The following is a 15,905-nucleotide window of genomic DNA, read 5'->3' on the forward strand; positions in this document are numbered from 1 at the left end:
GTAAAATCCCATAAACTGTATCACAATATAAAAGCTATGATCTTTAACTCAGCAGGTACTTCGAAACCCGTGAGAAACATTGGCCTCACATGAAAAGCAAGTAGTAAAAGCCGGATTCATTCAATAGTTCACCCCTCTACAACGATTGGGAGATAATCAGCCTCTACTAATGAAAGGGGGGAAACGATAAGGCATATATATGAGGTCAGAAATAATTTTTACACCAGTGGGGCATAGCTTCCCTCGAATCTCGAATACAAGTTACTTTCGCAAGAACATGAGAAAAATATAAACGTTGCACATATATATATATATATATATATCTCTATCGTGCATTTCCACCATAGCATGAAACTAGGGCCTAAGTACTTCCATCCAATACTACATATATTGTAGACCCTTCCAGAGGCTACGCACTTATTGCTTCCTTTGGTTGGCTAGTGACACCACCATTGTTGCTTGTCGACAAGCTTTGGTAATAATCTACTAAGACCTTCCATCCACCGGGGCACATAAACCCATCCGGAGGTTTCTCCCCTGACTTCGCAAAATTGCGCATCTACACAAATCAAGGCAAAGTTGATTAGAGTACCTATCAAATACATTATAAATCATTATGTTATTCTTTACCCACATTGTCGTAAAAGATTCAGTTCATTCTTTCCCATTATTGAGTTATAGATTAAGATAAGTCATGTATACCTTAGTGCCTGAAATGAAGAGAAAATCATCAGCCCGAGATGGATCAAAAAATGCCATCTTCCCTTGAGATTTGTCATAAGCCGCAACCTATGTTCATCCAAGTGTGTGCTCAGTACATTTCAAAACGTGGGTTATTCACGAATTAAAAAATCTTTTGACTTGCGAGCAAATTTTAAATAAAAATCAAGACTAGTTGCTACTGTGGTGTTTTAAGAAAACACTCTACTTAATTCTTAAATAATGTTGTTCCTTTTTTTTTCAAACATCAAGACACAAATGAGTTGTCTGGATCTGCCCTATTCAGGAGTACCACAAACTTTTAAAACATTTTCTTTTAGCTTGAAGATATTAGGATTATATTTTAATGTGAAAAAAAGTACAGGAAATTCAAACTATCAAGGCCACGAAAGTCCAACTAGCAGGCCAGCAGGAATTGCATGTAAGACTTTGCCATCCATCGAACAGATCCTTTACTGTTTTCTTTCTTTCATTCATTTGAGCGTATATGAAAGAAATCCTCGGCGTTCATAATTTTCTAACAAAATAAATGGACGACTAGAAATCACTTTTGTTTCTGCTTTCTAGGAGGAGAGAATAGGAGTTTATAATTTTCAAATAATTTTTGTTAGAAACAACCAAACTCGTCCCTTTGCACCGTTCTCTATCTCTCTCTAAATTTTCTAGAGTTTCTCATTTACAATTTTCCTTGGTAAACCAGGAAGGGATGTTTTGGAAATTTAAAAATCGAAGGGATTTTTTAGGGAAATTTCCCTAGATTAATTTCGATATTGTTTTCCTGCAATGATGTAAAAAAACATGTGTAGTTTCAATTTATGCATGATTTGGCACAATCACTATAAACCTTAGGATTGAACTATATCAAACATGAATAATGGGTTTGAAAAGCATGCCCGAAATGGTAGAATGTTGAGACGGTCGAGACCAGGAGCCATGCTAAGAACCAGTTTTCCATGGTCGGGATCATAAAGGTCCCGCTTCTGTGTTGGATGGCCCATGCCGGCCGGATCACGACCAACAATGTAGAAATCTGCACCTGCATTGATCCGAGCTTTTGCATGCCATTGCACTTCTGTAGGACCTGCATAATGCATTGGCGAAGGGAAAATCGCCACGACTGTACTCTCTGGGTCCAAAACACCTTCTTCGAGTACCTGTGCGAATGCAAAAGATTCAAAAAAGCTTCTTCCTTCAGCATAGATGACCACTCCATTACTGGCCAAAGAATTAAAAAAAGATTTCGTTCTTTCGGGTTTGGAGATTCCCATCATGTAGGAGGAAAAAGAAAACAGGCGATTCTGGAAATGCCGCTCTATTCACCAACCCATTTGCGAGAATGCCCAATCAAATCATCACATCTCAATGCAGGTGATGCGGACATCAAAATTAGAAGTATGGTGAAACTCGCAAATCTGAGAAAATAGAGTGCAACCTTCTTCGAAAATTATGCCCCGAAAATCAAAGAGGAATCATCCATCACCTTCTCGTGTTGCTTCATGCGCCACTCCAATGGGACATCGTCCACCTTGGTATAACCACCGAGCGGATGTAGAAGCAAGATAGGGTTCTTATAACCCATTTCAAGCAACCGCTTCCTGGTATCTGTCATCAGGAGAGCGTGACCATTGTGTACAGGATTCCTCAATTGGAAAGCAAACACTGCATCCGCTTCTTTTTCTTCAAAGATTTTGCGGAGCTGGGCTGGCGAGAGGCGATATTGATCAAGGCCATCATTGTATTTGATGGGTTTTAGTACCTCTAAATCACCACCCACAAGCCAGTTCCCGGAATTTGTTATAGCTTCTTCAACATAAGGCAAGCCAGGGGCAGTGGTGCCCCACGTCCTCGCGATCCTCTCCTCCTTATTGTGCTTGTAGAACTCGATGCTTCATAGGACATAGTGCTCCATCAGATTTGAGATATACTGAAAGCAAAATCGGACCAAACATAACATCTACACACAGACATACATACACATAGGCGTACGTGCATACATACGTAAGTACATATAGACATACATACATTCTTCTACGAAACGTGTGAGCGTATATATACATGCCATCTTCTCACATACATCCCATAAGTATACAGGTATACATACATTTCAGACTGTCCGCGCATAACTCTGCGTACATTACATCCTTCTATACACATACCACAAAGAAATGTATACGTATATGCATATTACATAGACATATAAGTACACATGGACGGAACATATACATACATTACATGATGGTGTTCTATAGGATTGTTTGTTACCATCCAACAGATACCAAAAAATCAACCAAATTTTCCAAAGGGGGACCTTAATTATACATACATACTCTTAATCATACATAACAACCGGGAGAGAACAGAAGGAAAACAGTAGATAAGACATGGGACTTACTTGCGCAAGATGGCTATGATGTGGTCACCTGAGGGCGACTCGAGGGCCAAGGACGTAGAGGACCCAATGGCTTCCTTCTGATCCTCATGTACGGCTAGAACAATGGGTACGGACATGTTGACGATGGAGCCATCAGGCATTCGCAGGAAATTGAAATGCAAAGTCTGCAGGTACTCGGATTGCCTCATAAAGCCTCGCAGAGGGCTTGCCCAGCCTTCGGCCACCACGTGGACCCACTCCCGGTCGATGGGCGAGAGCTTGACACGTGGCAGGGATCTGGCCTCCTCCACACGTGCCTCCCGCAGAGGGGGTGGGACCACTAGATCCACTAGATGGCCGCCATCTGGCGCGATGAGGGCCCTGCAGCCCTTCAACTGCCCAGACTTGTAGACGGCATTAGGGCGAGGAGCCAAGGAGAGGAGATGGCTGCGCACGAGCTTTGATGATGGAGGGGTGAACAGCAAGGATTTCAGAGAATTAGGGTTAGGGTTAGGGTAAGGGTAGGAGAAGTTGTCGTTAGGGTAAGGGGAGATGAAATGAGACGTGGGCGAAAAGGCGAGAGCCATGGATCTTCTGAGATAGGGGGAGGGAGGGAGGAGACGGGGAGCGATGGCGACCTGCCTTCTTCTTGATTAGGGTTTTTCTTTTGGTTAGGGGGTTGGGGGGGAGGAAGCAGCAGCAGCAGCAGCACCAGAACCTCTCCACCCAACTACATAGAAGAATCCACAGAGAGAGAGAGAGAGAGAGAGAGAGAGAGAGAGAGAGAGGAAATGGAAGAGAGAGAGATAGGAGGAGATGGAAGAGAGAGAGAGAGAGAGACAGAGAGAGGAGATGGAAGAGAGAGAGAGAGAGAGAGAGAGAAAGAGAGAGGACATGGAAGAGAGAGAGAGAGAGAGAGAGAGAGGACATGGCTTGACTGGGTTCCGGTTCGGGGCCTGACTCAAGTCGGTCGGTTCTTATGGACATGGCCGGTTCGGGGCCTGACTTGGCCGGTCGGTCAGTCCTTCCGAATATGGCTTGACTTTGTCGATCTGTCAATCGGTCGGACATTCTAGGCATGACCTAATCGGATTCTGGTTCAATGCTTGAACCCCCCGCCCCCCCGGGGAAACGCCTCTCTCCGCTCCCCTGGGCCTTTTCTGATCTCATCATGCATTGTCTTCTCGTCTCCTCATTGTCGGTCTCTCTTTGTGTACTCGATTGATTGTATGCAGTACATATCTCTCGTGGCATTCATTCGTTGCCGACCCACTCACTACCTTGCCTTTTGTCGAGTACTACATATCTCATGTCTATGCGCTCCCAACGCATAATCCTTGTTTGCATTATGTGTTGTATTGCACACCTCCCACCAATGCACATATATCCTTGGCACCACCGTGTAGGGTAGTGTGGTGTAGCACAATGTTGTGTGTGTGTGTGTGTGTGTGTGTGTGTGTGTGTGTGTGTGTGTGGTTGTGCACTATTATGTATGCATTGCCAATTATGTTAGCCTCTTTTATATGGAAAGTTCTTCGAGATGTTATGCAAGGTCATCTTGTATTGTTGAATCGAGCACCCATATCACACAATTTAGGTATACATGCATTTCAATCCATTCTAATAGAAGGATGAGCCATTTGTTTGCATCCCATCAATTCGTGGGGGGGTTTAATGCAAATCTTGAAGGAGATCAAATGGTTGCTCTCTATATCTTGCCACAAAAGGAACTGTTGGTATGTTTGGCCGATTGACTGTCCTTTTCCCCTATGATTGTCATGCCATTGTTATGTATGCATTGTAAATAGTTAAAATTGAATAAACCCTAATCTTTTGTATGCTAACAAGGCATCATGGTTGGGGATCGGGCTTCCTCAATATATGTAACTCAAAACAACTACCTAAGGCTTGATTTAGATCGAGTGATTTAACATATCATGAAGCATACTATGCATGTAGGTAAACAATATCACTCAATGGGCACGAGAGAAAGGAGGTGGCGTATCAATATTTTTTCACAAGAAACTAATACTCTCTTTGGATGTAGTTGCTCCATGCTTGCCTCTAGTTGCTAAGTTCAGCCACATATAACTATTTTCTATGTTCAAACACTAGAAGTTTGGAGAATTGTCACAAATCTAGTTCTATCGATGTTCACAAGGTTTACAAATAAAATTGTGTAGCTTTGCAAGAATTCTAACCAGGGGATGACTCGTTACTTATACAACTAAACCAAACATCGGAAGGGAGGATTTGGAATTATAAAAGAAACGCTAATGTGAGGTTCATACACCTAAAGAGGATGCTTGATTTTAACGTGTGACGGGGATCATTTTAGTGGCTACCCATTGGACAAATAAATTTTCATTTTTAGTGAACATAGACACCCAATACTTGGATCCTATTAATTGCCGTTTCATACTCAAGGTCAAGTTTCTACCATGATCATATCGGTGGCTACCCATTGGAGAAATAACTTTTCCTTTTTAGTGAGCAACTCGGGATTGCACATACACCATGTACTTGGATCCTATTAATTGGCGTTTCATACTCAGGATCATAGAACTCTGGATATCTACAATGATTGCTCACCACAATTAGTAAATTTGGAACGATGGAGTGGGTCACCCAAGACTAGGGGAATTCCATTAAGTTCCCAATGGCATCACTAAATGTCAGTTCATCGAATTCGAGCAGACAACAACCTCTTGTTATTTGGATAGGCTTTTTTGATATAATTGCAACTTCTTCTACAACCATACGATTACTTATCTTAGTTTTTTGTTTCCCTTTTGCATCAATAATTCAAAACGTTTTCGACAACACCAAAATTTAAAAAGGTACGTGAACTGTGACAGCGCAAATAAATTAAAAACAATGTTTCATCAAGAACGTATTTTTCTTATCAAGGGTACCCCACGCCGAAGCTTTATGAATATCATTTGATCCTATAATAGATCAATGACTAGACGTATCAATCAATGGCATGCAATATAGGACATTTGGTGCATCATGCATATCATTTACAAAAATAAGAAATCATAGTAACACCACATTTCACAATCACTTACAAAAATAGTCAATGTAGTCTAAATTCTCAGTAAGAAAGGTATATGAGGCTTCATGTAAAACCCATTGTAATCTAATTTTGTTAATAGTGAAAATGACAAAATTGTACACCCATTTCAACCAAAATAACAAAAGGAAATCTATAGATTTTAACTACATCAATTACACGATTTATGAAATGAAAGAATTCGTATTTGTATGTGAAATGCAAAAGAAACACAAGTTTAGATAAGTACATCATCTCCCAAAACATAAGGGGATTCTTTGGGTACAACGTAAAAATTTGAGTTCGAGAGAGATACTAGATAGTCAATGTGTGTGGAAAGTATTACAATATCGATGGGTTAGTAAAGCACTGCTTGGTTCTAATTTTAACAAAAACTTGAATATGTACAGAATATATGCTAAGTTGTACATCACCTAGAATATTTAAGATGTGATTTTGTCATCAACAATAGTTCTCTCTTTTTTCTACATTCTCAGCATATTGGATATTCATTCATCCCATTTGCGTACTTCGTTGATAAAAAATATGCATGCATTAGGTGGATTTTACTCTTATTTATTTACTTATCCTTTGACTTGGCTTGGGCGACTAGGTTCAGATGGAGTTTAGAGTGATGCTGACAAGATAGATTGATAAAGAATGGAGTGAGAAGGGTGGCCATATCCGTATAAAATTCTTTACAATTCTATATATAGAACCATTTTTGCAATTTTCATTCACCATTCTCTTTAATCCTAGTATATCGTGGAAGAAATATTACCCCTAGAATCCTAATATTTTCACTCATTGTATGGTGAAAAATGTAACCTTAGTATAGAGACATCATGATCTCAAACTAAAGTTATGAAAATATTTTAAAATGAATAATAGTAGGCAATGTCTTGTTAACATTGTTTGCTAAAAGGAAATGCTCATTATTCTCACTTGTTATTGTTATCATGGTAGACAGGTGTTATTGTTATCATGCTAATGAGTTTCAAATGTGTATGTCTCTGGGTGGAAGCTCTAGGATTTTGGGCTAGGACATGGATGAAAATATATTAGGAATGAAAGGTGGTTACAACATCATGAAACATATGCACTACAATGGATTTGCAAGCTTAGAAAATTGTGGAAAACACATAAATAAAAACTTGAGTAGCACAAATTAGGTAAAACTGAACCTGTTCCATATTGCTTAGATTGAGTTACCTACAATAATAGAAAGCTTTCTTGACTTCCCCATCTCTTGATGACTTTATAATGAGGTCCCATATATAGGGTTTCTCATGCGACAATGATGTGAGGGCTTGTTGTCCATTCTACCGCTTTGAGCTCATGCTTCAAACTAGTTTAAGTGCATGTATGTGCTTTAATTATTTTCTAAATCCATTGAATAAATCTTTCATGTCTATGATTGCTATCTTAGTGGTAGTCACAATACTTGTAATATATAGGTTGAAGATTTTTCCTTACTGGAATAGTCTCCTTCATCATACCCCTTTTGCAACCATTAAGGATGCTTTGTTTAGAGGCGGTTCACATTGCGTGCCATAATCAACAGGACATTGTGGGTTCTAAAGGATGACTTTGAGTGTTGGCAATTCATCCAAACTAACTATAGGGCCACACTCCATTGACTATTTCCTATTTGTGAGAGCAACAACCAATTAGGAACTTGATAAGGAGGAAGATGCTCCTTAATTTCAATTCAACACTTTTGCTAGCTGAGTAGTTGTTGAGGTAACAAACTCAACCACAAACTCCTTGAGGTATATGGGTGAATTTAAACGCACCATTGACTTTATGAATAGGAAATGCCTTTTGTAAGAAGATTTGAGTAGAAGGAGATTTACTAATTCAATGGAAACACAATAAAACAAACATTTTACACTTAACAATGATCACTCTTCATGACAAATCATCATGATATGAGTATTGGTTGAATGATGGCCCGCACTAATATATGTTTTACTCTTTATTGTTTTCTCAAGTTACAACCCACATACATTGAAAGGCACAAACAAGTTTGCGTATAGTAAAGGTGAAAACAAATAGCTAAAAAGAGATGGCTAGAGGCATGGCATACTACATACAAAGTAGCTTTTACGAAAATGCTTGGCATGGAAATGTTCTTTTCCAAGGGGACGGGGACTCATTGATTCAATGCAAATACAACACAACACAACAAACATTTTACAAGTATTATTGCTCATTAGAAATCATCAACATGTTAATCACATGTATTTACACATCATTCTTTTATTTAATGTCCCCAACTCTACTAGTGAGTCCATGTATTTGTGGAACCTCGAAGAGATTTCCATGTACTTGTAAAATACACACTTGCCATTGAAGATCGATTTCCTTGTCAAGGTGCTACAAGATTCCCAAGACGTGTTGCTAATAGACCAACCACTGTTGATTTCCCTTATATATGTGTCATTGCATTCTAAAGTATATTTGGGCGTTTTACAGAAGATCCAAGCATCCAAGCATCCATTTACCATGCATTCATACACGAAGAGCTTGTTGCATGGTGCCTTTGAGGCAGAATCCAACCATGTGAACGAGTTGAAGGGGGTGAGTTCGGCCCAAAATTGAGACCTTAACCATGAACTCTTTATTGCCCTAGTGTTGACTTCCATCAATGAGTTGTTTTACCACTATGGGCATGCCATTGACCATAGCTCCATGGATGATGTCATTGAAACCCACCACCACCCCCAAGTGGCTCCGAGAAACCACATGTGTTTTCGTGCATCTCTTTCCATGTGAATCGTTAGGGCTGTTAGAATAATGTTAATGTAGAAAACATATTACTATTATCTTATTTTAGTATTTTATTGTTAGGAAATAAATGTACCGCTTCATATCACTTTACATGAAGAGGTGCACATTTTGTAACCTTCAATATAACACATAACAAATAGCATACATTACACATTTTTGTGCTCTCTGTCTTTTTATTATTATCATCATAATTAGCTTACCCTATCGGTAAGTTGTTACACTTCAATCCACTATGTCTTAGGTTTAAAACCCAATTTTACTCACCTCTCTATTATATACTTCATACATATATCTTAATTCATTAGATGCCACTTCCAATTCTATAGCTTCAATATGGAAGACAATCAATCAATTAAAGGAGAAGTCCCCAATGAAAGATCTTGTACCTTTAGAATATTATCTTGGAATCAAGGTAACTCGTAATTGTATAGAAAGAACTCTAACCTTGACACAATGAAAAGTTGGTGGGGGATATTCTTCAAAAGTTTGAGATGGTTGATTGCAAGCCAATCTCAACTCCTATGACCTTCCATGCAAACTTTCAACAAATGATAACCTGATGTCAATTAAAGATGGAAAAATGATGGAATCACTCCTTATTGCTAAATCTTAGGCAGTATAAGGTATCTTGTGAGTTACATTCATCTTGATATTTCTTATTGTGCATGTTTTCTTTCCAAGTTTATGCAAAATCTTGGACTTGCACATTCACAAGCTCTTAGACGTGTACTATGGTATTTCCAATATACCAAGGATATGGGTCTCACATATCAAAGCTTCTTATCCTAGAATTCGTCATAATCTAGTGGATGGCTCAATACTTCTATAGTTGGTTGGATGAGTTTTGATTGGGGGGAATCTTGATACCTCTCACTCAACATCAGGCATAGTCTTTATATTCGGAGGAGCTAAAATCTCTTGGAAAAGCAAACGACAAGTGTTTGTAGCCCTTTTAAGCACTAAAGCTAAGTAAGTGGCAACCACTATAACTACCAAAGAAGGATTATGGATCAAAACCATAATTGAAGAGTTTGACATCCTTAAGCCCACAGAAATAAAGATATTTTGTGACAACCAATCGTGTATAAAGTTAGCAATGAATGCTAAGATCACTAATAAGGAATCTCATGAGTTATACTTTTCAAAGAATGAGATAACTAACAACAAAAGTGGAGGGTTGGAGTCCAACTAATGTCTCCACAAATGTGATCATCACTCGAGGGATTGAAAATGATGAATCACAATTTGACAACCAATATACTTTGGCCTCATTGGCCACAAGCCACCATTGAGACTCCAATGAAAATTGAAGATGTCATGGAGCATGTGGTTATTCTAGTTGTCAAAGACTCCATGATGGATTTAATGTCAACGAAATTCTATTAGAGGGGGTAATGATTGATTAACACCGCACATGGATGGATGAATTGGGTGGCTATTAAGCCAATGAAGGACCTTTGTGGAGCTTGGACGAATGATAAAGTGATGATTAAGAGCAAGCAAGTGGGATCGAAAAACATCCAGGATTTGCCATCCCATGCAATAATATCCGATGACCACTACAATATAGTGATCCCAAGGTCCTTGAGAATAGGTCCTGCAGCCAAATTCAAACTCAATAGAAGCCAAAACTAAACGAGACTCTCACATTGTCCTAATTATGTGTAAATTTGTAAAAGCTTATTCATAGGACAATCAATCTATTGAATTGGCAGCCTATGCCCCTCTGTCTATCCCCAGTTTCTGTGGAAAATAATAATAATTATAAGCAAAAAATTACTTTAAATAAATATTAGTAATAGTTATTAGTTCTTAAGAATACGGTTTCCTTCTCATGAAGCCGTATTGGTGGTGGTCTTATAAAGCCACCACCAACGTTGTAACCATAATAGGGCGTAATAATACAATATTGTTCTGTTTTCCCTCTCTCTCTCTCTCTTTGGTGAAAACACACAATTATATTAATAACTGTGTGTAAAAAACACTACTTGCAATAGGTGTGACAATGAAGTATGGTCACCCATTAACTACACTACACGGGTAGTGGAACATGTTGAATTGCCAATAGGCAAAACGAACACTCCACCAAAGAAAGAATTTCCACATGCTCCAATAAAGAAAATTGCCACATTAGTACTCCCTTCAATTTTCGTAGATATGCTTTCACTCCATGTCTATCGTCAAATACAAAAGCGTTGCGCATATTCCAATTATGACGCAATCCCCAATATCTCAGAAATAGAAAAACGATCTCCATCTCTAATTTTGGGTTAACTTGTGCAAATGGTGCAAACATCCACTATCTAGGTGTCAAATAACACCGTGATAAAACTTGCCAAATTTGAGAAATGTAACTCCAAATCTGACAAGCAATCAGACATTGTATAAATCGATGAGTACTATCTTCCATTTGAACAATGCAAAAGAAATAATTACCCGTTGCTAATCCGTGATGCTTTAGAGCTAATCCCAAAGGCAATCCTCCAATCAAAACTCTCCAAATGAAGACCTTTGCTACAAGTGGCAATTTAGAATGCCAACTACGTTGTAAGATTTGCCACCACCCATGATCAGATTTGTGTAATCTCCATTCTTCTTCAACCTTAGATGATAACCATCCAAGAGACTCAACAGAGCAATGATACAAAAGATTAGTAGTCACTTGTAACAATGACGTTTGACCCTTTAAACATCAATCAAGCCATGGTTGTTCTCCTATTTGTAGAGGTAAGGGACCTTGCATCAATGCAATATTTTGTAGTTGTTTCCAAATAAACCCATAATTAGGCGGAATACGTAATAATTGTCGCGCATCAGCAAACTCCAAAATTCTTTGAGATGGAGCCTCAACTATATCTCCCACCTCTTTGACCCCCAAACGAAACAAACGATTAAATTGAGAGCACAATCTCTTCTTTCTTGGCCAACATAATAACCAAGAAGACACAAGTAACTCTTTTTGCAAAGAATTACAATGTTCTCTACTAGATGATGGTTTCCATACACATAACAAGAGTGCTTCTTGCCATGAGGTAACCAAGTGTTGAACACATTAGAGCCCGGAATCCTAAGTGAAATACATCCATTCAGTAATTGCCACCATGAAGCCTTAATCGTTGTCCTCCCATGTGTTAAACCCTTGTTCTCAATGAAATATTGAACAATAGATATCCATGGTTGTGAGTTTGAACACATATCTTTCCATACACATAACAAGAGTGCTTCTTGCCATGAGGTAACCAAGTGTTGAACACATTAGAGCCCGGAATCCTAAGTGAAATACATCCATTCAGTAATTGCCACCATGAAGCCTTAATCGTTGTCCTCCCATGTGTTAAACCCTTGTTCTCAATGAAATATTGAACAATAGATATCCATGGTTGTGAGTTTGAACACATATCTTTCCATACACATAACAAGAGTGCTTCTTGCCATGAGGTAACCAAGTGTTGAACACATTAGAGCCCGGAATCCTAAGTGAAATACATCCATTCAGTAATTGCCACCATGAAGCCTTAATCGTTGTCCTCCCATGTGTTAAACCCTTGTTCTCAATGAAATATTGAACAATAGATATCCATGGTTGTGAGTTTGAACACATATCTTGTAATAATGAAAATCTACGAGCCATCATGTGCTTAGATAAGTTCTATATTCCAGCCCCCCCCAAGTGCTTAGGGGTTGCTAGATGATTCCATGCAACCCAAGTGATTCCCATCTTATCCCTCTTCTTCCACAACAAATATCGAAGAGGTTGCAAAATAGAATGCAAAGCCTTCTTTGTCCATGGCAACAATGGCAAGTAATATAATATCATGGGTTCCATAATACATTGTACAACCTTCAAGCGTACATGAAATGCCCAAGATTGTGACTTCCAATACATGAACTTATCCCTCAACTTACTAGACATCCATTCAATCAATTGACCATTTGTAACATTCATTCCTAATGGATAACCCAAGTGTCGAAAAATAAAGCCTTTCTTCACCACGGATCCTTGCCATCCTAAACATTCCAAATCCCTTTCAGTACATGATATGAGACTAGACTTTTCCTCCAATTAATATGTAATCCGGAAGCCAATGCAAATTGGTTCCATACAAGCATCCCCTTCTCAAGATTCTCTCGTGAGGCTTGTAGAAACATGAAAGAATCATCAGGCAAAGCTTGTGCTACTAGTTGCCCTCCATACGGAAGGTGTAGACCCACAATATCACCATTTGTTGCAAGCTTGGATAGTATCACTAACAAGGGATGAGTAACAATAGCAAACAACAATGGACTAATGGGGCATCCTTGATGAATGGATCTTGGGAGGAAAATATCTTATGTAACTCCCCCATTAAGCATTACTTGAGACACTATATCTTGTCCTAATAAAAATATGAGGCGAAACATACGAGGTCCAAAGCCCATTGTATGCATTAACCCAGAAACAAAGGACCAATTAACAAGATCATAAGTTTTCTCCAAATCTAATTACACCATAATCAATTCTTGATGAGTGTTTCAAGCACAATCCATGGCCATTTGAACATTCAACACATTATGCAATATATTCCTACTTGGAATAAAACCATATTAGACGAGATGTATCAACTTTGGCAAATACTTTTGTAATCTATTTGCCAAGACCTTTGTAAATATCTTATACAACCCCCCCATCAAAGAAATAGGTCTCCATTCATGAAATGACTTTGGAGATGCCACGTTTGGAATTAATTTAATTAGACCAACCTTCCAAGCTTGAGGCATACGACCAGAATCCCAAGAATGTTGAAACATCAAAGGTAAGGGCCCCTTTAAAATGTTCGAATATCGCTTAAAAACTTCATTTGTCAAGCCATCCCAACTGGGGCTCTTACCACTAGGAAGATGCCTTAAAACTTTGTCCACCTCATCCTCAGTGAAATCTGCATCCAATTCATGACTAATGAGGCCATGCATAGTACATCCAACCACATCATAAAACTCATGACGTGCTCTACTCACCTCATTTGTCATTAACAATTGTGGGCCAATCAACTCCTTAAAGTAATGAACACATATGTCAATTATTGTAGTAGGATCCACTATCCATTCATCCCCTTGCTTCACATGTACCACATTAGATCGAGTATAAGTAGGATGTAATGCTTGGAAAAACAAATGAGATTGACATTGATGATCTATGAGCCCATCCCTCAATTGTCGCATCTTTGCATAACGATAACTTTGGCATTACAACTGAGAAATAATAACATGCAATTGACTTTGGATATCCAAAAGTTCCTCATCTAATGGTGTATGTATTAATAATGCATTACACTTGGAGAGAACTTGTGAGAATTGTTGAAGAAGACCTCTTCGTCGTTGAGCATTAGTTACTCCATACATACGATGAATGATCTTAATGTTTCGTAATGTGATATCCCATGCTTTAACTCCTTGATACCACATTAGATCGAGTATAAGTAGGATGTAATGCTTGGAAAAACAAATGAGATTGACATTGATGATCTATGAGCCCATCCCTCAATTGTCGCATCTTTGCATAACGATAACTTTGGCATTACAACTGAGAAATAATAACATGCAATTGACTTTGGATATCCAAAAGTTCCTCATCTAATGGTGTATGTATTAATAATGCATTACACTTGGAGAGAACTTGTGAGAATTGTTGAAGAAGACCTCTTCGTCGTTGAGCATTAGTTACTCCATACATACGATGAATGATCTTAATGTTTCGTAATGTGATATCCCATGCTTTAACTCCTTTAAGATTCACTTCTTGTGAAAAATTTACCAAAATTTGCTCCATGATAGAATCAAAGTGAGGTTGAAGCAAAAGAGAAGAGTTAAAGCGTAATGGAGGCTTTCCAAGTAAAGACTTATATATGTCAATTGCATGACCACAAACCTCCAAACAAATAGGAAAGTGATATGAAGTTCCTACATCTTGTAAAATTGTCATACGAAGTGATGTTGGTAAAAAAGAATCATTGTGCATCACATCCATTCTATCTAACCGATTCCATGTTTGTCTATGTTAAGTGGATTGGAAAGTAAAACTTGGATCATTCCCATGCAACCATGTCCAAACATCCAACTTCAGAATCTCCATAGCCAATGAATCCCAAGCAAGTTGCTCATGATCATCCATGATTGAATGTTCAGACATAGATTGGGATGCATCAACACACATGTTAAAATCACCCATAAGTAATCTTGGACGTCCCACACATAGAGTTTGACGGAGTGAGCCCTATAATGCAATACGTTCAGTGGCTTGGTTAGGGGCATAAATCCCAACCACCCACACAACCTCGCCAAAAAAGTGAATTCTAGAACCAAAACGTGACCATAAGGAAACACGTTCGCGTTCACAAGTGGAAGGATTGCGCATTCCACTTGTAGAATCTTCTTGAAACGAAGCAAATACACCCTCTCTACAAAAATTGGATGCACTAGTATCACATGTTCCTCAACTTGATTAGAATTTGCAAATATAAAAATACATGATAGGTCTACGAGTGGAGATCATTAGAAATCATGCAAGTTTGGACGTGTTGATAAGTTAATGTAGGCATAATAAAGTTCAACAATGGCTCAATATGTCACTAATGTGCGACAAGGGAAACACTAAGTTAAAGGCTTATATTAATTTGGTAAGTTTTACAAAAATATGAGGTGTACTTGTATCTATACTAATAAAATGAGTTTTAATTTATACTTTGATCCATATGTGCATGTATATAATTGTGGACAATGTAGGATAATGCACTTTAGGATAATGTGATTGGAATAACTAACTTATTAAAGTATTCAATACTTGTATTTAAAGTTGATCTAATCTATTCCTCAGTTTGTTCATATGGGATCAAACCATATGTATATAATTGTGGACAATGTAACGCAGTGAACTTTAGGATAATGTCGTGGAAATAACAAACCTCCTAAGGCTTTCATACCTGTATTTAA

The 15,905-nt window shown here is 38.4% G+C and overlaps 1 protein-coding gene across 1 annotated transcript; it reads right to left on the reverse strand.

Annotated features, from left to right (window-relative positions):
• Positions 1–3,749, reverse strand: LOC147854156 (ATP sulfurylase 1, chloroplastic-like). Its single transcript, XM_087332068.1, has 5 exons — positions 3,113–3,749; positions 2,201–2,606; positions 1,614–1,874; positions 703–789; positions 1–559 (listed from the first exon to the last, which is right to left on the reverse strand). The coding sequence occupies exons 1-5, from the start codon at positions 3,676–3,678 to the stop codon at positions 410–412; spliced, it is 1,470 nt and encodes a 489-aa protein (XP_087188194.1). The 5' UTR covers positions 3,679–3,749; the 3' UTR covers positions 1–409.
• Between the last annotated feature and the right edge of the window lie 12,156 nt (positions 3,750–15,905).

Source organism: Azolla caroliniana, unplaced genomic scaffold, assembly GCF_043228905.1.
Source record: "Azolla caroliniana isolate FFs.n. ecotype wild unplaced genomic scaffold, voAzoCaro1.0.p SCAF_16, whole genome shotgun sequence".
NCBI lineage: Eukaryota > Viridiplantae > Streptophyta > Polypodiopsida > Salviniales > Salviniaceae > Azolla > Azolla caroliniana.

Excerpts from the sequence above, each read along its gene's own strand:
- LOC147854156 (XM_087332068.1), bottom strand. The coding sequence starts at position 3,678 with ATGGCTCTCGCCTTTTCGCCCACGTCTCATTTCATCTCCCCTTACCCT. Across the intron at positions 1,875-2,200 it reads GCATGAAGCAACACGAGAAG|GTACTCGAAGAAGGTGTTTT; the intron begins GTGATGGATGAT and ends GCATTCGCACAG. Across the intron at positions 790-1,613 it reads TCAACATTCTACCATTTCGG|GTTGCGGCTTATGACAAATC; the intron begins GCATGCTTTTCA and ends GGATGAACATAG.